The sequence below is a fragment of the Somniosus microcephalus genome, chromosome 4, assembly GCF_052327205.1.
Source record: "Somniosus microcephalus isolate GS21.2 chromosome 4, FLI_Smic_1.0, whole genome shotgun sequence".
NCBI classification, from domain to species: domain Eukaryota; kingdom Metazoa; phylum Chordata; class Chondrichthyes; order Squaliformes; family Somniosidae; genus Somniosus; species Somniosus microcephalus.
Window position 1 is genome coordinate 93,188,506 of NC_140990.1, and position 22,047 is coordinate 93,210,552.

The 22,047-nt window shown below is 52.7% G+C and overlaps 1 protein-coding gene across 1 annotated transcript in view; it reads right to left on the reverse strand.

Annotated features, from left to right (window-relative positions):
• The window catches only part of LOC147119514 (FH1/FH2 domain-containing protein 3-like), a 659,765-nt gene extending 646,720 nt beyond the window's left edge, over window positions 1-13,045 (reverse strand). Inside the window, exons 1-2 of the mRNA XM_085984112.1 lie at window positions 12,434-13,045; window positions 9,231-9,386 (exon numbers count right to left, since the gene is read on the reverse strand). Coding sequence (XP_085840238.1) covers window positions 9,231-9,386; window positions 12,434-13,045 — 768 coding nt within the window. The remainder of the gene's footprint in view (window positions 1-9,230; window positions 9,387-12,433) is intronic.
• Window positions 13,046-22,047: the final 9,002 nt, after the last annotated feature.

The window sequence follows — 22,047 nt, forward strand, 5'->3', positions numbered from 1 at the left end:
CACACACTCACTGACACAAACTGACACACACTCACTGACACACACTCACTGACACACACTCACTGACACAAACTGACACACACTCACTGACACACAGTGACACACACTCACTGACACACACTCACTTATACAAACTGACACACACTCACTGACACAAACTGACACACACTCCCTGACACAAACTGACACACACTCCCTGACACAAACTGACACACACTCCCTGACACACACTCCCTGACACAAACTGACACAAACTGACTGACACACACTCACTGACACACACTCACTGACACACATTCACTAACACAAACTGACACACACTTACTGACACTCACTCACTGACACACAGACACTGACACACACACACTGACACACACACACTGACACAAACTGACACACACTCACTGACTCACACTCACTGACACACACTCACTAACACAAACTGACACACACTCACTGACACACACTTTGTGACACACACACACTGACTAACACAAACTGACACACATTCACTAACACAAACTGACACACACTCACTGACACACACTGACACACACTCACTGACACAAACTGACACACACTCACTGTCACAAACTGACACACACTCACTGACACAAACTGACACACACTCACTGACACAAACTGACACACACTCACTGACACACACTGACACACAATCACTGACACACACTGACACACACTCACTGTCACAAACTGACACACACACACTGACACAAACTGACACACACACACTGACACAAACTGACACACACTCACTGACACACACTGATACACACACACTGACACACATTGACACACACTCACTGACACACACTGACACACACTCACTGTCATAAACTGACACACACACACTGACATTCACTGACACACACTCACTGACACACACTCACTGACACTAACTGACACACACTCACTGACACACACTCACTGACACAAACTGACACACACTCACTGACACACACTGACACACACTCACTGTCACAAACCGACACACACTCACTGACACACACTGACACACACTGACTGACACACACTGACACACACTCACTGACACACAACTGACACACACTCACTGATACACACTCACTGTCACAAATTGACACACACACACTGACACACACCGACACACACACACTGACACACACTGGCACACACTCACTGACACAAACTGACACACACTCACTGACACACACTGACACACACTCACTGTCACAAACCGACACACACTCACTGACACACACTGACACACAATCACTGACACACACTGACACACACTCACTGACACACACTGACACACACTCACTGACACATACTGACACACACTGACACACACTCACTGACACAAACTGACACACACTCACTGACACCCACTCACTGACACACACTCACTGACACAAACTGACACACACTCACTGACACACAGTGACACACACTCACTGACACACACTCACTAATACAAACTGACACACTCTCACTGACACAAACTGACACACACTCACTGACACAAACTGACACACACTCCCTGACACAAACTGACACACACTCCCTGACACAAACTGACACAAACTGACTGACACACACTCACTGACACACACTCACTGACACACACTCACTAACACAAACTGACACACACTTACTGACACACACTCACTGACACACACACACTGACACACACACACTGACACACACACACTGACACAAACTGACACACACTCACTGACTCACACTCACTGACACACACTCACTAACACAAACTGACACACACTCACTGACACACACTTAGTGACACACACACACTGACTAACACAAACTGACCCACATTCACTAACACAAACTGACACACACTCACTGACACACACTCACTAACACAAACTGACACACACTTACTGACACACACTCACTGACACACACACACTGACACACACTCACTGACACACACTCACTAACACAAACTGACACACACTCACTGACACACACTCACTGATACACACTCACTGACACACACACACTGACTCACGCACACTGACACAAACTGACACACACTCACTGACTCACACGCACTGACACACACTCACTAACAGAAACTGACACACACTTAGTGACATACACACACTGACTAACACAATCTGACACACATTCACTGACACAAACTGACACACACTCACTGACACACACTGACACAAACTCACTGACACACACTGACACACACACTCAGAGACACAAACTGACACACACTGACACACACTCACTAACGCACTCTCACTGACGCACACTCACTGACACAAACTGACACACACTCACTGACACAAACTGACACACACTCACTGACACACACTGACACACACTCACTGACACACACTGACACACATTCACTGACACACAACTGACACACACTCACTGACACACACTCACTGTCACAAACTGACACACACCCACTGACACACACTGACACACACACACTGTCACAAACTGACACACTCACTGACACACACTCACTGACACACACTCACTGTCACAAACTGACACACACACACTGACACACACTCACTGACACAAACTGACACACACTCACTGTCACACACTGACACACAATCACTGACACACACTGACACACACTCACTGTCACAAACTGACACACACACACTGACACAAACTGACACACACACACACTGACACAAACTGACACACACTCCCTGACACACACTCCCTGACACAAACTGACACAAACTGACTGACACACACTCACTGACACACACTCACTGACACACACTCACTAACACAAACTGACACACACTTACTGACACACACTCACTGACACACACACACTGACACACACACACTGACACACACACACTGACACAAACTGACACACACTCACTGACTCACACTCACTGACACACACTCACTAACACAAACTGACACACACTCACTGACACACACTTAGTGACATACACACACTGACTAACACAATCTGACACACATTCACTGACACAAACTGACACACACTCACTGACACACACTGACACAAACTCACTGACACACACTGACACACACTCACTGACACACACTCACTAACACAAACTGACACACACTCACTGACACACACTCACTGATACACACTCACTGACACACACACACTGACACACACACACTGACACAAACTGACACACACTCACTGACTCACACTCACTGACACACACTCACTAACAGAAACTGACACACACTCACTGACACACACTTAGTCAGTGTGTGTATGTCACTAACACAATCTGACACACATTCACTGACACAAACTGACACACACTCACTGACACACACTGACACAAACTCACTGACACACACTGACACACACACTCAGAGACACGAACTGACACACACTGACACACACTCACTGACGCACACTCACTGACGCACACTCACTGACGCACACTCACTGACACAAACTTACACACACTCACTGACACAAACTGACACACACTCACTGACACACACTGACACACACTCACTGACACACACTGACACACAATCACTGACACAAACTGACACACACTCACTGACACACACTGACACACACCCACTGACACACACTCACTGACACACACTCAGTAACACAAACTGACAGACACTCACTGACACACACTCACTGACACACACTCACTGACACAAACTGAAACACACTCACTGACACACACTGACACACACTCACTGACACACACTCACTGACACAAACTGACACACACTCACTCACACAAACTGAAACACACTCACACAAACTGACACACACTCACTGACACACACTCACTGACACACACTCACTGACACACACTCACTGACACAAACTGACACAAACTGACACACACTCACTGACACTCACTGACACACACTTACTGACACAAACTGACACACACTCACTGACACAAACTGACACACACTCACTGACTCACACTCACTGACACAAACTGACACACACTCACACAAACTGACACACACTCACTGACACAAACTGACACACACTCACTGACTCACACTCACTGACACACACTCACTGACACAAACTGACACACACTCACTGACACAAACTGACACACACTCACTGACACACACACTGACACACACTCACTGACACAAACTGTCACAAACTCACTGACACAAACTGACACACACTCACTGACACACACTCACTGACACAAACTGACGCACTCACTGACACACACTCTGACACACACTCACTGACACACACTGACACACTGTAACACACTCACTGACACACACTCACTGACACACACTCACTGACACACACTCACTGACACATACTGGCACACACTCACTGACACATACTGACACACACTCACTGACACAAACTGGCACACACTCACTGACACATACTGACACACACTCACTGACACAAACTGGCACACACTCACTGACACATACTGACACACACTCACTGAAACACACTGACACACACTCACTGTCACAAATCGCCACACACTCACTGACACACACTGACACACACTGACTGACACACACTGACACACACTCACTGACACACACTCACTGACACACACTCACTGTCACAAACTGACACACACCCACTGACACACACTGACACACACACACTGTCACAAACTGACACACTCACTGACACACACTCACTGACACACACTCACTGTCACAAACTGACACACACTCACTGTCACAAACTGACACACACTCACTGACACACACTGACCCACACTCACTGACACACACTCACTGACACAAACTGACACACACTCACTGTCACAAACTGACACACACTCACTGACACAAACTGACACACACTCACTGACACAAACTGACACACACTCACTGACACACACTGACACACAATCACTGACACACACTGACACACACTCACTGTCACAAACTGACACACACACACTGACACAAACTGACACACACACACTGACACAAACTGACACACACTCACTGACACACACTGATACACACACACTGACACACATTGACACACACTCACTGACACACACTGCCACACACTCACTGTCACAAACTGACACACACACACTGACATTCACTGACACACACTCACTGGCACACACTCACTGACACTAACTGACACACACTCACTGACACACACTCACTGACACAAACTGACACACACTCACTGACACACACTGACACACACTCACTGTCACAAACCGACACACACTCACTGACACACACTGACACACACTGACTGACGCACACTGACACACACTCACTGACACACAACTGACACACACTCACTGACACACACTCACTGTCACAAATTGACACACACACACTGACACACACTGACACACACACACTGTCACAAACTGACACACTCACTGACACACACTCACTGACACACACTGGCACACACTCACTGACACAAACTGACACACACTCACTGACACACACTGACACACACTCACTGTCACAAACCGACACACACTCACTGACACACACTGACACACAATCACTGACACACACTGACACACACTCACTGACACACACTGACACACACTCACTGACACATACTGACACACACTGACACACACTCACTGACACAAACTGTCACACACTCACTGACACACACTCACTGACACACACTCACTGACACAAACTGACACACACTCACTGACACACAGTGACACACACTCACTGACACACACTCACTTATACAAACTGACACACACTCACTGACACAAACTGACACACACTCCCTGACACAAACTGACACACACTCCCTGACACAAACTGACACACACTCCCTGACACACACTCCCTGACACAAACTGACACAAACTGACTGACACACACTCACTGACACACACTCACTGACACACACTCACTAACACAAACTGACACACACTTACTGACACACACTCACTGACACACAGACACTGACACACACACACTGACACACACACACTGACACAAACTGACACACACTCACTGACTCACACTCACTGACACACACTCACTAACACAAACTGACACACACTCACTGACACACACTTAGTGACACACACACACTGACTAACACAAACTGACACACATTCACTAACACAAACTGACACACACTCACTGACACACACTGACACACACTCACTGACACAAACTGACACACACTCACTGTCACAAACTGACACACACTCACTGACACAAACTGACACACACTCACTGACACAAACTGACACACACTCACTGACACACACTGACACACACTCACTGTCACAAACTGACACACACACACTGACACAAACTGACACACACACACTGACACAAACTGACACACACTCACTGACACACACTGATACACACACACTGACACACATTGACACACACTCACTGACACACACTGACACACACTCACTGTCACAAACTGACACACACACACTGACATTCACTGACACACACTCACTGACACACACTCACTGACACTAACTGACACACACTCACTGACACACACTCACTGACACAAACTGACACACACTCACTGACACACACTGACACACACTCACTGTCACAAACCGACACACACTCACTGACACACACTGACACACACTGACTGACACACACTGACACACACTCACTGACACACAACTGACACACACTCACTGACACACACTCACTGTCACAAATTGACACACACACACTGACACACACCGACACACACACACTGACACACACTGGCACACACTCACTGACACAAACTGACACACACTCACTGACACACACTGACACACACTCACTGTCACAAACCGACACACACTGACACACAATCACTGACACACACTGACACACACTCACTGACACACACTGACACACACTCACTGACACATACTGACACACACTGACACACACTCACTGACACAAACTGACACACACTCACTGACACACACTCACTGACACACACTCACTGACACAAACTGACACACACTCACTGACACACAGTGACACACACTCACTGACACACACTCACTAATACAAACTGACACACACTCACTGACACAAACTGACACACACTCCCTGACACAAACTGACACACACTCCCTGACACAAACTGACACACACTCCCTGACACAAACTGACACAAACTGACTGACACACACTCACTGACACACACTCACTGACACACACTCACTAACACAAACTGACACACACTTACTGACACACACTCACTGACACACACACACTGACACACACACACTGACACACACACACTGACACAAACTGACACACACTCACTGACTCACACTCACTGACACACACTCACTAACACAAACTGACACACACTCACTGACACACACTTAGTGACACACACACACTGACTAACACAAACTGACCCACATTCACTAACACAAACTGACACACACTCACTGACACACACTCACTAACACAAACTGACACACACTTACTGACACACACTCACTGACACACACACACTGACACACACTCACTGACACACACTCACTAACACAAACTGACACACACTCACTGACACACACTCACTGATACACACTCACTGACACACACACACTGACTCACACACACTGACACAAACTGACACACACTCACTGACTCACACTCACTGACACACACTCACTAACAGAAACTGACACACACTCACTGACACACACTTAGTGACATACACACACTGACTAACACAATCTGACACACATTCACTGACACAAACTGACACACACTCACTGACACACACTGACACAAACTCACTGACACACACTGACACACACACTCAGAGACACAAACTGACACACACTGACACACACTCACTAACGCACTCTCACTGACGCACACTCACTGACACAAACTGACACACACTCACTGACACAAACTGACACACACTCACTGACACACTGACACACACTCACTGACACACACTGACACACAATCACTGACACAAACTGACACACACTCACTGACACACACTGACACACACCCACTGAAACACACTCACTGACACACACTCAGTTACACAAACTGACAGACACTCACTGACACACACTGACACACACTCACTGACACACACTCACTGACAAACACTCACTGACACACACTCACTGACACAAACTGAAACACACTCACTGACACACACTGACACACACTCACTGACACACACTCACTGACACAAACTGACACACACTCACTCACACAAACTGACACACACACACTGACACACACTGACACACACTCAGTGACACACACTGACACACACTCACTGACACAAACTGACACACACTCACTGACACAAACTGACACACACACGCTGACACAAACTGACACACACTCACTGACACACACTCACTGAAACGCACTCACTGACACAAAGTGACACACACTCAGTGACACACACTGACACACACTCACTGACACAAACTGACACACACTCACTGACACACACTGACACACACACACTGACACAAACTGACACACACTCACTGACACACACTGACACACGTTCACTGAAACAAACTGACACACTCACTGACACACACTCACTGACACACACTCACTGACGCACACACACGGACACAAACTGACACACTCTCACTGACACAAACAGGCACACACTCACTGACACACACTGACGCACACTCAGTGACACAAATTGACACACACTCAGTGACACAAACTGACACACACTCAGTGACGCACACACACTGACACAAACTGACACACACTCACTGACACAAACTGACACACACTCACTGACACAAACTGACACACACTCACTGACACACACTGACACACACTCACTGACACAAACTGACACACTCACTAACACAAACTGACACACTCACGGACACACACTGACACTCACTCACACAAACTGACACATACTCACTGACACAAACTGACACACTCACTGACACAAACTCACTGACTCACACTCACTAACACACACTCGCTGACACAAACTGACACACACTCACTGACACAAACTGACACACACTCGCTGACACAAACTGACACACACTCACTGACACAAACTGACACACACTCACTGACACAAACTGACACACACTCACTAACACAAATTGACACTCAAGCACACACACACATACATATATATATACAGCCACATAACTATAGACACATATAACTGCATACAAATACTCTCTGCCGTAATAAGCCACCTCTCCCATTCAAAGTCTCACCTCGATTGCCTCCTTCTCCAGGACGCACTGGTCGAAGCTGAGGAGCGCAGCCCGGACAATGTGTGGGGCCGGCAGGGCAGTCAGGCCGATGTTGATGACATTGCTTCTCTTCATGTCCAGCACGGTCAGATCCTGCTTCCTCCCCACACTGCGCTTCTAAAGCAGAGGACAAGGTGGGCTCAGTGACATAGGTCAAGGTCAGTCAAGCAGCCTGCATCCCATCGGGGAGGGCAAGGTCAGACTTTGACCTTTCACCCTCTGGGGACCTGGGTGTCATAAGAACATAAGAAACAGGAGCAGGAGTAGGCCATTCGGACCCTCGAACCTGCTCCGCCATTCAATAAGATCATGGCTGATCTGATCTTGGTCTCAACTCCACTTTCCTGCCCACTCCCCATAACCCTTGTTTTTCAAAAATCTGTCTGTATCCACCTTGAATATATTCAGTGACTCCGCCTCCACAGCTCTCCGGGGTAGAGAATTCCAAAGATTCACGACCCTCTGAGAGAAGAAATTCCTCCTCATCTCTGTCTTAAATGGACGACCCCTTATTCTGAAACTATGCCCCTTGGGTCAACTCCAGTCCCAAACAGAGGGCGATGAAGGTCTCCTTTCTCTAAGGGGGGACCTGGGTAGGGTCATCGGGTCAGACATTGACCTTTCACCCTCTCTGACTTGGGTGTCAATGGTGCCTGTGTTGAGTGAGCTGATCCCAGCTGGGGGCGGGCGGTCGGGGAGACTACAATTTGGTTGGGGCGGATCCGTCAGGATCCCCCTCGCTGGAAAAGTGGGTCCGCTTCAGACATTGCGTAAGGGGGCAGCATCGTGTGGGTTGAGTCACGATGTCCAGGCAGTGGCCGGTGACGGCCGAACACATCCCCCCACCCCCCCCGCGAGGGGTTCATGCCCGTTGGAGAGGGGAGGGAGAAATTCACAATCGACGGGGAGAAACATTCAGGGTTGAGCTGCAGATCAAGTCTCCGGTCTCTGGACAGCCGCAGGCCACAGTGAGTCTCCCTGCACGCGGTTGGCAGTTCGAACTCAGTCAAAAAAACAGCAGCGATTTACTTGCATTCACACAACGCTTTTCGCCAGCTCAGGACGTCCCAAGACGCTTCCTAACCAATGAAGTACTTTTTTTTTGGAACTGTGGTCACTGTCGTAATGTAGGAACTGTGGCGGCCAATTGGCACACAGCGGGATCCCACAAAGAGTACTGTGACAATGACCAGATCATCTGTTTTAGCCATGTTGGTTGAGAAATAAATATTGGCCCCAGGACACCAGGGGAGAGCAGTCGGGGCCCTCGGTTTTAGCGTCTCGTCCGAAAGACGGCCCCTCCGACGGTGCGGCGCTACCCTCAGGACCGGTGCCAGGGGGAAGTGTCGGCCCTGGATTATAGGGGCTCGAGTCTCTGCAGTGGGAGGCGAGAGTGAGACCGACTGAGCCACGGCTGAAGGGCGTGGGTTTGAGTCCCCACTCCAGAGACTCAAGCACTCATAATCCAGGGCCCACTCTCCCGGTGCCAGTACTGAGGGAGTGCTGCACTGTCGGAGATGCCGTCTCTCGGATGAGACGTTAAACCAAGGGCCCCGTCTGCCCTCTCAGGTGGACGTTAAAGATCCCACGGTCACAATTGGATGAAGAGCAGGTGGAGTTCTCCCCCAGTGTCCTGCGGCTAATATTTATCCTTCAACCAACACCACCAAAATAGGTTGTCTGGTCATTATCACTTCACTGTTTGTGGGATCTTGCTGTGCGCAATACAACCAACAATCCCGTTAAGCTGTGCGGCCGCGCAGCGGTCTGGAGGTCCCGTGCAGGCCGCTCACCAGCTTTTACATGGGGGGAGCCCCTCAGAAGCTAGGTATTCTGCGGCGAGTGTCTCACCTCCACTGACCAAAAACTTAACTGGACCAGCCACATAAATACTGTGGCAACAAGAGCAGGTCAGAGGCTGGGTATTCTGCGGTGAGTGTCTCACCTCCTGACTCCCCAAAGCCTTTCCACCATCTACAAGGCACAAGTCAGGAGTGTGATGGAATACTCTCCACTTGCCTGGATGAGTGCAGCTCCAGCAACACTCAAGAAGCTCGACACCATCCAGGACAAAGCAGCCCGCTTGATTGGCACCCCATCCACCACCTTCAACATTCACTCCCTCCACCACCTGCGCACCGTGGCTGCAGTGTGTACCATCTACAAGATGCACTGCAGCAACTCACCAAGGCTTCTTCGGCAGCACCTCCCAAACCTGTGACATCTTCCACCTAGAAGGACGAGGGCAGCAGGCGCATGGGAACACCACCACCTCCAAGTTCCCCTCCAAGTCACACACCATCCTGACTTGGAAATAGATCGCCGATCCTTCATCGTCACTGGGTCAAAATCCTGGAACTCCCTCCCTAACAGCATTGTGGGAGTACCTTCACCACATGGACTGCAGCGGTTCAAGAAGGCGGCTCACCACCACATTCTTGAGGGCAATTAGGGATGGGCAATAAATGCTGGCCTTGCCAGCGACGCCTACATCCCATGAACAAATTTTTTTTAAACGTTCATGTGCGAAAATTTGAATGGCCCGCACAGCCATGGATCACACACGAGAAGCAAAGAATTATAGCGATCATTGATTACAACAGCGACCACATTTCACAAAAAGTACTTCATTGGCTGTAAAGCGCTTTGGGACGTCCTGAGGTGGTGAAAGGCGATGTAGAAATGCAAGTTCTTTCTTTCATTTCACCAGGACATCCCTAAAGTGCTTCGCGACTTATTAACAATTTGTTCACAGCTTGATCCCACAAGCAGCAATGAAAGAAATAACTGATTCATCTGTTTTAGTGATGTTGATTGAGGGATAAATATTGGCCCACGACAGCGGAGAGAACTCCCCCCTGCTCTTCTTCCAATAGTGGCCATGGGATCTTTTACGTCCACCTGAGAGGGCAGACGGGGGGGGGGACCTTGGTTTTTAACGTCTCATCTGAAAGACAGCGCCCCCCCAACCCCCCGCCCCCAACGACAGTGCAGCACTTCCCTCAGTACAGGCACAGGGTGTGTCGGCCCTGGATTATGGGGCTCGGATCTCCGGAGTGGGGACTCGAACCCACGGCCTTCTGAGTCGGAGGCGAGAGTGAGATCGACCGAAAGCTGAAGGTCGAGGGTTCGAGTGCCGCTGCTGTTGAAGGTGGTTTCCGTACCTTGAGGAGCTGGAAGTCGCTGGTCTTGCACTCAAAGAGGTCCTGGAGCTTGTTGGTGTCGATGGCCACTGGCTCCAGGGTGGCCCAGATGGTTTGGGGCCCAAACCTGCTGTACTTGGGCAGGAGGGGCAGCTCCCTAAGCCCATTCCAAAACAACTTGAGGGTCTTCTTTGGGCTCGGCGCGCCGAAGTGAGACAGGCCGGAATGGATGGAGGCTCCTGGCAGCGGCGGTGGTAGTGGTGGGATTGGGACACCACCACTGAGGGGAGAACATGGAGGCAGAGGAGGAGGCGGAGGTGGAAGAGCTGATCCAGGAGGTCCAGGGGAACGCGGCCCCGCTCCCCAGCCCCTGCCCCCGTCCCCCACCGCATCGTAATCCTCTTCCTCCCAGAGGTCAGAGAAGTCCATGGTCTGGAGCCGGAGCTCCTTGACGTTCCTCAGGAGCGCCTCCCACATCTGATCCAGGTCCTTCCTCAAGCCAGGGCTCACGCCATCCCCGGCGGCAGTGGCGGCCGGCCGGCTGGGGCGGCCGGGTGGTGGAGGGCAAAGGTCGTCCCTCGCCCCGGGCCCGTCGGGGGCCTCGCAGCTGGGCACCAGCCTCTCGGTCTTCATCCCGTCGAGCACGCGAGCGGCCTGAGGCACCACTGCGGTGGCGAATGAAGAGAAAACCCGCTCAGGATTCCGGCGAGCCCGCAGCGAGATCTCCGAGGGAGGCGGGCGAGCCAACACTTAAGAGCTCCCACTCGGATCGACGTCTTTCTGAAGTGCGTCTGTTGATGTCTCTCCTGCCTCAGGCCCCTCGCCAGCTGATGGAATCTCCCGCTGCCCCCCCCCCCAAACCGGCATTAAGCCTTGCTGTTCGTGGCAACATTTCATGCTTGCTTTCCTCCAAGGAGCTCCAGCTTCCTTCTTGTGGTTTTGGCAGCTGCTCCAGCCAGACTGGGCACAGCTTCCTGACTGTGATAAGCAAGGTTCTCTGTCTCCAACAAGAGGCCGGCCACGCAGCTCACTGCCAACGCTGCCCAGCAGCTCGCTCTCGCTCTCGCTCTCACTCGCTCTCCCTGATTGCCCTCCCCTCCCCGTCTCATATTGCTTGTTTCTGCACAGTCCTCCCTCATGTCCCATAGCCCCTCAACAGATCAGCTGATGAATGGCCGCTGAGAGAGAGGGGGTGGAGAGAAGGAGAGCGGGGAAGAGAGAGAGAGGGATGGAGAGAAGGAGAGCGGGGAAGAGAGAGAGAGGGATGGAGAGAAGGAGAGTGGGGAATAGAGAGAGAGGGGGATGGAGAGAAGGAGAGCAGGGAAGAGAGAGAGGGGGATGGAGAGAAGGAGAGCGGGGAAGAGAGAGAGAGGGATGGAGAGAAGGAGAGTGGGGAAGAGAGAGAGGGGGATGGAGAGAAGGAGAGCGGGGAAGAGAGTGGGAGGGATGGAGAGAAGGAGAGCGGGGAAGAGAGAGAGAGGGATGGAGAGAAGGAGAGCGGGGAAGAGAGAGAGAGGGATGGAGAGAAGGAGAGTGGGGAATAGAGAGAGAGGGGGATGGAGAGAAGGAGAGCAGGGAAGAGAGAGAGGGGGATGGAGAGAAGGAGAGCGGGGAAGAGAGAGAGAGGGATGGAGAGAAGGAGAGTGGGGAAGAGAGAGAGGGGGATGGAGAGAAGGAGAGCGGGGAAGAGAGTGGGAGGGATGGAGAGAAGGAGAGCGGGGAAGAGAGAGAGAGGGATGGAGAGAAGGAGAGTGGGGAAGAGAGAGAGAGGGATGGAGAGAAGGAGAGCGGGGAAGAGAGAGAGAGGGATGGAGAGAAGGAGAGCGGGGAAGAGAGAGAGAGGGATGGAGAGAAGGAGAGCGGGGAAGAGAGAGAGAGGGATGGAGAGAAGGAGAGCGGGGAAGAGAGAGAGAGGGATGGAGAGAAGGAGAGCGGGGAAGAGAGAGAGAGGGATGGAGAGAAGGAGAGTGGGGAAGAGAGAGAGAGGGATGGAGAGAAGGAGAGTGGGGAAGAGAGAGAGGGGGGTGGAGAGAAGGAGAGCGGGGAAGAGAGAGGGGGATGGAGAGAAGGAGAGTGGGGAAGAGGGAGAGAGGGATGGAGAGAAGGAGAGCGGGGAAGAGAGAGAGAGGGATGGAGAGAAGGAGAGCGGGGAAGAGAGAGAGAGGGATGGAGAGAAGGAGAGTGGGGAAGAGAGAGGGATGGAGAGAAGGAGAGCGGGGTAGAGAGAGAGGGGGATGGAGAGAAGGAGAGCGGGGAAGAGAGAGAGAGGGATGGAGAGAAGGAGAGCGGGGAAGAGAGAGAGAGGGATGGAGAGAAGGAGAGCGGGGAAGAGAGAGAGGGGGATGGAGAGAAGGAGAGCGGGGAAGAGAGAGAGAGGGATGGAGAGAAGGAGAGCGGGGAAGAGAGAGAGAGGGATGGAGAGAAGGAGAGTGGGGAAGAGAGAGAGGGATGGAGAGAAGGAGAGCGGGGAAGAGAGAGAGAGGGATGGAGAGAAGGAGAGCAGGGAAGAGAGAGAGAGGGATGGAGAGAAGGAGAGTGGAGAAGAGAGAGAGGGGGATGGAGAGAAGGAGAGCGGGGAAGAGAGAGAGAGGGATGGAGAGAAGGAGAGCGGGGAAGAGAGAGAGAGGGATGGAGAGAAGGAGAGTGGGGAAGAGAGGGAGGGATGGAGAGAAGGAGAGCGGGGAAGAGAGAGAGAGGGATGGAGAGAAGGAGAGCGGGGAAGAGAGAGAGAGGGATGGAGAGAAGGAGAGCGGGGAAGAGAGAGAGAGGGATGGAGAGAAGGAGAGCGGGGAAGAGAGAGAGAGGGATGGAGAGAAGGAGAGCGGGGAAGAGAGAGAGAGGGATGGAGAGAAGGAGAGCGGGGAAGAGAGAGAGAGGGATGGAGAGAAGGAGAGTGGGGAAGAGAGAGAGAGGGATGGAGAGAAGGAGAGTGGGGAAGAGAGAGAGGGGGATGGAGAGAAGGAGAGCGGGGAAGAGAGAGGGGGATGGAGAGAAGGAGAGTGGGGAAGAGAGAGAGAGGGATGGAGAGAAGGAGAGCGGGGAAGAGAGAGAGAGGGATGGAGAGAAGGAGAGCGGGGAAGAGAGAGAGAGGGATGGAGAGAAGGAGAGTGGGGAAGAGAGAGAGAGGGATGGAGAGAAGGAGAGCGGGGAAGAGAGAGAGAGGGATGGAGAGAAGGAGAGCGGGGAAGAGAGAGAGGGGGATGGAGAGAAGGAGAGCGGGGAAGAGAGAGAGAGGGATGGAGAGAAGGAGAGCGGGGAAGAGAGAGAGGGGGATGGAGAGAAGGAGAGCGGGGAAGAGAGAGAGGGGGATGGAGAGAAGGAGAGCGGGGAAGAGAGAGAGAGGGATGGAGAGAAGGAGAGCGGGGAAGAGAGAGAGGGGGATGGAGAGAAGGAGAGTGGGGAAGAGAGAGAGGGATGGAGAGAAGGAGAGCGGGGAAGAGAGAGAGAGGGATGGAGAGAAGGAGAGCGGGGAAGAGAGAGAGAGGGATGGAGAGAAGGAGAGCGGAGAAGAGAGAGAGGGGGATGGAGAGAAGGAGAGCGGGGAAGAGAGAGAGAGGGATGGAGAGAAGGAGAGCGGGGAAGAGAGAGAGAGGGATGGAGAGAAGGAGAGTGGGGAAGAGAGAGAGGGATGGAGAGAAGGAGAGCGGGGAAGAGAGAGAGAGGGATGGAGAGAAGGAGAGCGGGGAAGAGAGAGAGAGGGATGGAGAGAAGGAGACCGGGGAAGAGAGAGAGAGGGATGGAGAGAAGGAGAGCGGGGAAGAGAGAGAGAGGGATGGAGAGAAGGAGAGCGGGGAAGAGAGAGAGAGGGATGGAGAGAAGGAGAGTGGGGAAGAGAGAGAGGGATGGAGAGAAGGAGAGTGGGGAAGAGAGAGAGGGGGATGGAGAGACAGAGAGTGGGGAAGAGAGAGAGGGGGATGGAGAGAAGGAGAGTGGGGAAGAGAGAGAGAGGGATGGAGAGAAGGAGAGCGGGGAAGAGAGAGAGGGGGATGGAGAGACGGAGAGTGGGGAAGAGAGAGAGGGGGGTGGAGAGAAGGAGAGCGGGGAAGAGAGAGGGGGATGGAGAGAAGGAGAGTGGGGAAGAGAGAGAGGGGGATGGAGAGAAGGAGAGTGGGGAAGAGAGAGAGGGGGATGGAGAGAAGGAGAGCGGGGAAGAGAGAGAGGGGGATGGAGAGAAGGAGAGTGGGGAAGAGAGAGAGGGGGATGGAGAGAAGGAGAGTGGGGAAGAGAGAGAGGGGGATGGAGAGAAGGAGAGTGGGGAAGAGAGAGAGGGAGGTGGAGAGAAGGAGAGCGGGGAAGAGAGAGAGGGGGATGGAGAGAAGGAGAGTGGGGAAGAGAGAGAGGGGGATGGAGAGAAGGAGAGTGGGGAAGAGAGAGAGAGGGGGATGGAGAGAAGGAGAGCGGGGAAGAGAGAGAGGGGGATGGAGAGAAGGAGAGTGGGGAAGAGAGAGGGGGATGGAGAGAAGGAGAGCGGGGAAGAGAGAGAGGGGGATGGAGAGAAGGAGAGTGGGGAAGAGAGAGAGAGGGATGGAGAGAAGGAGAGTGGGGAAGAGAGAGAGGGAGGTGGAGAGAATGAGAGCGGGGAAGAGAGAGAGGGGGATGGAGAGAAGGAGAGCGGGGAAGAGAGAGAGGGGGATGGAGAGAAGGAGAGCGGGGAAGAGAGAGAGGGGGATGGAGAGAAGGAGAGTGGGGAAGAGAGAGAGGGGGATGGAGAGAAGGAGAGTGGGGAAGAGAGGGAGGGGGATGGAGAGAAGGAGAGTGGGGAAGAGAGAGAGGGGGATGGAGAGAAGGAGAGTGGGGAAGAGAGAGAGAGGGATGGAGAGAAGGAGAGCGGGGAAGAGAGAGGGGGATGGAGAGAAGGAGAGCGGGGAAGAGAGAGAGGGGGATGGAGAGAAGGAGAGTGGGGAAGAGAGTGAGAGGGATGGAGAGAAGGAGAGTGGGGAAGAGAGAGAGGGAGGTGGAGAGAAGGAGAGCGGGGAAGAGAGAGAGGGGGATGGAGAGAAGGAGAGCGGGGAAGAGAGAGAGGGGGATGGAGAGAAGGAGAGCGGGGAAGAGAGAGAGGGGGATGCGGGGAAGAGAGAGAGAGGGATGGAGAGAAGGAGAGCGGGGAAGAGAGAGAGAGGGATGGAGAGAAGGAGAGCGGGGAAGAGAGAGAGAGGGATGGAGAGAAGGAGAGCGGGGAAGAGAGAGAGAGGGATGGAGAGAAGGAGAGCGGGGAAGAGAGAGAGAGGGATGGAGAGAAGGAGAGTGGGGAAGAGAGAGAGAGGAATGGAGAGAAGGAGAGTGGGGAAGAGAGAGAGGGGGATGGAGAGAAGGAGAGCGGGGAAGAGAGAGGGGGATGGAGAGAAGGAGAGTGGGGAAGAGAGAGAGAGGGATGGAGAGAAGGAGAGCGGGGAAGAGAGAGAGAGGGATGGAGAGAAGGAGAGCGGGGAAGAGAGAGAGAGGGATGGAGAGAAGGAGAGTGGGGAAGAGAGAGAGGGATGGAGAGAAGGAGAGCGGGGAAGAGAGAGAGAGGGATGGAGAGAAGGAGAGCGGGGAAGAGAGAGAGAGGGATGGAGAGAAGGAGAGCGGGGAAGAGAGAGAGAGGGATGGAGAGAAGGAGAGCGGGGAAGAGAGAGAGGGGGATGGAGAGAAGGAGAGCGGGGAAGAGAGAGAGAGGGATGGAGAGAAGGAGAGCGGGGAAGAGAGAGAGAGGGATGGAGAGAAGGAGAGTGGGGAAGAGAGAGAGGGATGGAGAGAAGGAGAGCGGGGAAGAGAGAGAGAGGGATGGAGAGAAGGAGAGCGGGGAAGAGAGAGAGAGGGATGGAGAGAAGGAGAGCGGAGAAGAGAGAGAGGGGGATGGAGAGAAGGAGAGCGGGGAAGAGAGAGAGAGGGATGGAGAGAAGGAGAGCGGGGAAGAGAGAGAGAGGGATGGAGAGAAGGAGAGTGGGGAAGAGAGAGAGGGATGGAGAGAAGGAGAGCGGGGAAGAGAGAGAGAGGGATGGAGAGAAGGAGAGCGGGGAAGAGAGAGAGAGGGATGGAGAGAAGGAGACCGGGGAAGAGAGAGAGAGGGATGGAGAGAAGGAGAGCGGGGAAGAGAGAGAGAGGGATGGAGAGAAGGAGAGCGGGGAAGAGAGAGAGAGGGATGGAGAGAAGGAGAGTGGGGAAGAGAGAGAGGGATGGAGAGAAGGAGAGTGGGGAAGAGAGAGAGGGGGATGGAGAGACAGAGAGTGGGGAAGAGAGAGAGGGGGATGGAGAGAAGGAGAGTGGGGAAGAGAGAGAGAGGGATGGAGAGAAGGAGAGCGGGGAAGAGAGAGAGGGGGATGGAGAGACGGAGAGTGGGGAAGAGAGAGAGGGGGATGGAGAGAAGGAGAGCGGGGAAGAGAGAGGGGGATGGAGAGAAGGAGAGTGGGGAAGAGAGAGAGGGGGATGGAGAGAAGGAGAGTGGGGAAGAGAGAGAGGGGGATGGAGAGAAGGAGAGCGGGGAAGAGAGAGAGGGGGATGGAGAGAAGGAGAGTGGGGAAGAGAGAGAGGGGGATGGAGAGAAGGAGAGTGGGGAAGAGAGAGAGGGGGATGGAGAGAAGGAGAGTGGGGAAGAGAGAGAGGGAGGTGGAGAGAAGGAGAGCGGGGAAGAGAGAGAGGGGGATGGAGAGAAGGAGAGTGGGGAAGAGAGAGAGGGGGATGGAGAGAAGGAGAGTGGGGAAGAGAGAGAGAGGGGGATGGAGAGAAGGAGAGCGGGGAAGAGAGAGAGGGGGATGGAGAGAAGGAGAGTGGGGAAGAGAGAGGGGGATGGAGAGAAGGAGAGCGGGGAAGAGAGAGAGGGGGATGGAGAGAAGGAGAGTGGGGAAGAGAGAGAGAGGGATGGAGAGAAGGAGAGTGGGGAAGAGAGAGAGGGAGGTGGAGAGAATGAGAGCGGGGAAGAGAGAGAGGGGGATGGAGAGAAGGAGAGCGGGGAAGAGAGAGAGGGGGATGGAGAGAAGGAGAGCGGGGAAGAGAGAGAGGGGGATGGAGAGAAGGAGAGTGGGGAAGAGAGAGAGGGGGATGGAGAGAAGGAGAGTGGGGAAGAGAGGGAGGGGGATGGAGAGAAGGAGAGTGGGGAAGAGAGAGAGGGGGATGGAGAGAAGGAGAGTGGGGAAGAGAGAGAGAGGGATGGAGAGAAGGAGAGCGGGGAAGAGAGAGGGGGATGGAGAGAAGGAGAGCGGGGAAGAGAGAGAGGGGGATGGATAGAAGGAGAGTGGGGAAGAGAGTGAGAGGGATGGAGAGAAGGAGAGTGGGGAAGAGAGAGAGGGAGGTGGAGAGAAGGAGAGCGGGGAAGAGAGAGAGGGGGATGGAGAGAAGGAGAGCGGGGAAGAGAGAGAGGGGGATGGAGAGAAGGAGAGCGGGGAAGAGAGAGAGGGGGATGGAGAGAAGGAGAGTGGGGAAGAGAGAGAGGGGGATGGAGAGAAGGAGAGTGGGGAAGAGAGAGAGGGGGATGGAGAGAAGGAGAGCGGGGAAGAGAGAGAGGGGGATGGAGAGAAGGAGAGCGGGGAAGAGAGAGAGAGGGATGGAGAGAAGGAGAGCGGGGAAGAGAGAGCAAGGGTGGAGAGAAGGAGAGTGGGGAAGAGAGAGGGAGGGGAAGAGTGAGTGAGAGATGATGATGGAGAGAAGGAGAGGGGGAGAGTGAGTGAAGGAGAGAGAGAGGTGATGGAGGGAAGGAGAGAGGGAAGAGATTGAGGGGAATGGAGAGAAGGAGCATGTGAGGTGGTGAGAGGGGGCTGGAGAGACAGAAGGGGAGTGAGGCGGTGAGAGGGGGCTGGAGAGACAGAGGGGGAGTGAGGTGGTGAGAGGGGGCTGGAGAGACAGAGGGGGAGTGAGGTGGAGAGAGAATGGGATGGAGAGACGGAGAAGGGGAGGAGTGAAGGGGTTGGTGGGAGAGGGAAGGATTGAGTGAGGGTGAGAGAGGGGGTGGAGTGAAGGAGAATGGGAAGAGAGAGTAAGTGGCTGGAGAGAAGGGGTTGAAGCGAAAGTAATCTGGGGTGGTGAGAGGGGGGAGTTGGAGTCGGATTTAGGGAGGGCGACAAGGGCAGGGAATACGGGGTAGACCCGTATCAGAGCAACAAGGTGTGTGATACAGAAGTCACTGAGGGAGGGTGGGTGGGACAAGGTGGTGGAGACCTTTGAAGATGTGAAGATGAAGATAGGAGCGTTAAAATTGACATGGTGGGGGCCAATGGAGAGCCAACGGAATATATCACGCTGTGGCATAGCCACTGAGGGACTCTGAACAACTGTACATAATTCCCCTTAACGATGTGTTAGCTACAGACTAAATCTGTACCATTGTATATACTGTTTGCATGTACAGTGCGCGGTCCCTTTAAGAGCGCGGGCAAACGCGATGATGTCATGCCGCTAATCACGTGATCACCCAAACGCGGGAAAAACGTGATGACGTCATGACGCCATCCACGGGACCGCCCTGGCAGTCCTCGTGGAGCCTCCGACCTGTTGAGACCTGTATTCATAGTTCTCTTGCATCGATCTGTTTAAACTCGTTAGTTTGACATTAAAAACCTTTTTGATTGATTGCCTGCGTCAAACTCAATCTCTAGATAGGAATTTGACCATTCCTACAACACATTCTTTTTTTCAGCCTTTCTCTTTCACTCCATCACCGTCTCTGACGTTCTCACACCTTTTCAGCTGTGGCTCAGTGGATCGCACACTCACCTCTTGAGTCAGAAGGTTGTGGGTTCAAATTCCACTCCAGAGACTTGAGCACATAAATGCTAGGCTGACACTCCAGTGCAGTGCTGGGGGGGTGCTGCACTGTCGGAGGTGCCATCTTTCGGATGAGATGTTAAGCCGTCTGCTCTCTCAGGTGGATGTAAAAGATCCCATTGCACTATTTCTAAGAAGAGCAGGGGTGTTATCCCTGGTGTCCTGGGGCTAATATTTATCTCTCAATCAACATCACTAAAACAGATTATCTGGTCATTATCACATTGCTGTTTGGGACCTTGCTGTGTGCAAATTGGCTGCCGCGTTTCCCACATTACAACAGTGAATACACTTCCAAAAAAAAGTATTTAATTGGCTATAAAACGCTTTGGGACGTCTGATGTTTGTGAAAGACGCTATATAAATGCAAGTCTTACTTTTTTTCTCTCTTTCAATCACTCCTTCACACCAGCTTTCTCTATACCTTTCAGATATCTTCACTTGACTCAATGTGTCGTCTGCCATTCTCCCATATGCCTCGCACCCTCCATTGTTCTTGATTTTGCACCTCAGCACATCTCACACCATCCCAGCTCCACCCCAGCACACCTCAACCATCCCAGCTCCACCCCAGCACATCTCACACCAACCCAGCTCCATCCCAACACACCTCAACCATCCCAGCTCCACCCCAGCACATCTCACACCAACCCAGCTCCATCCCAACACACCTCAACCATCCCAGCTCCACCCCAGCACATCTCACACCAACCCAGCTCCACCCCAGCACATCTCACACCAACCCAGCTCCACCCCAGCACATCTCACACCAACCCAGCTCCACCCCAGCACATCTCACACCAACCCAGCTCCACCCCAGCACATCTCACACCAACCCAGCTCTACCCCAGCACATCTCACACCAACCCAGCTCCACCCCAACACACCTCACACCAACC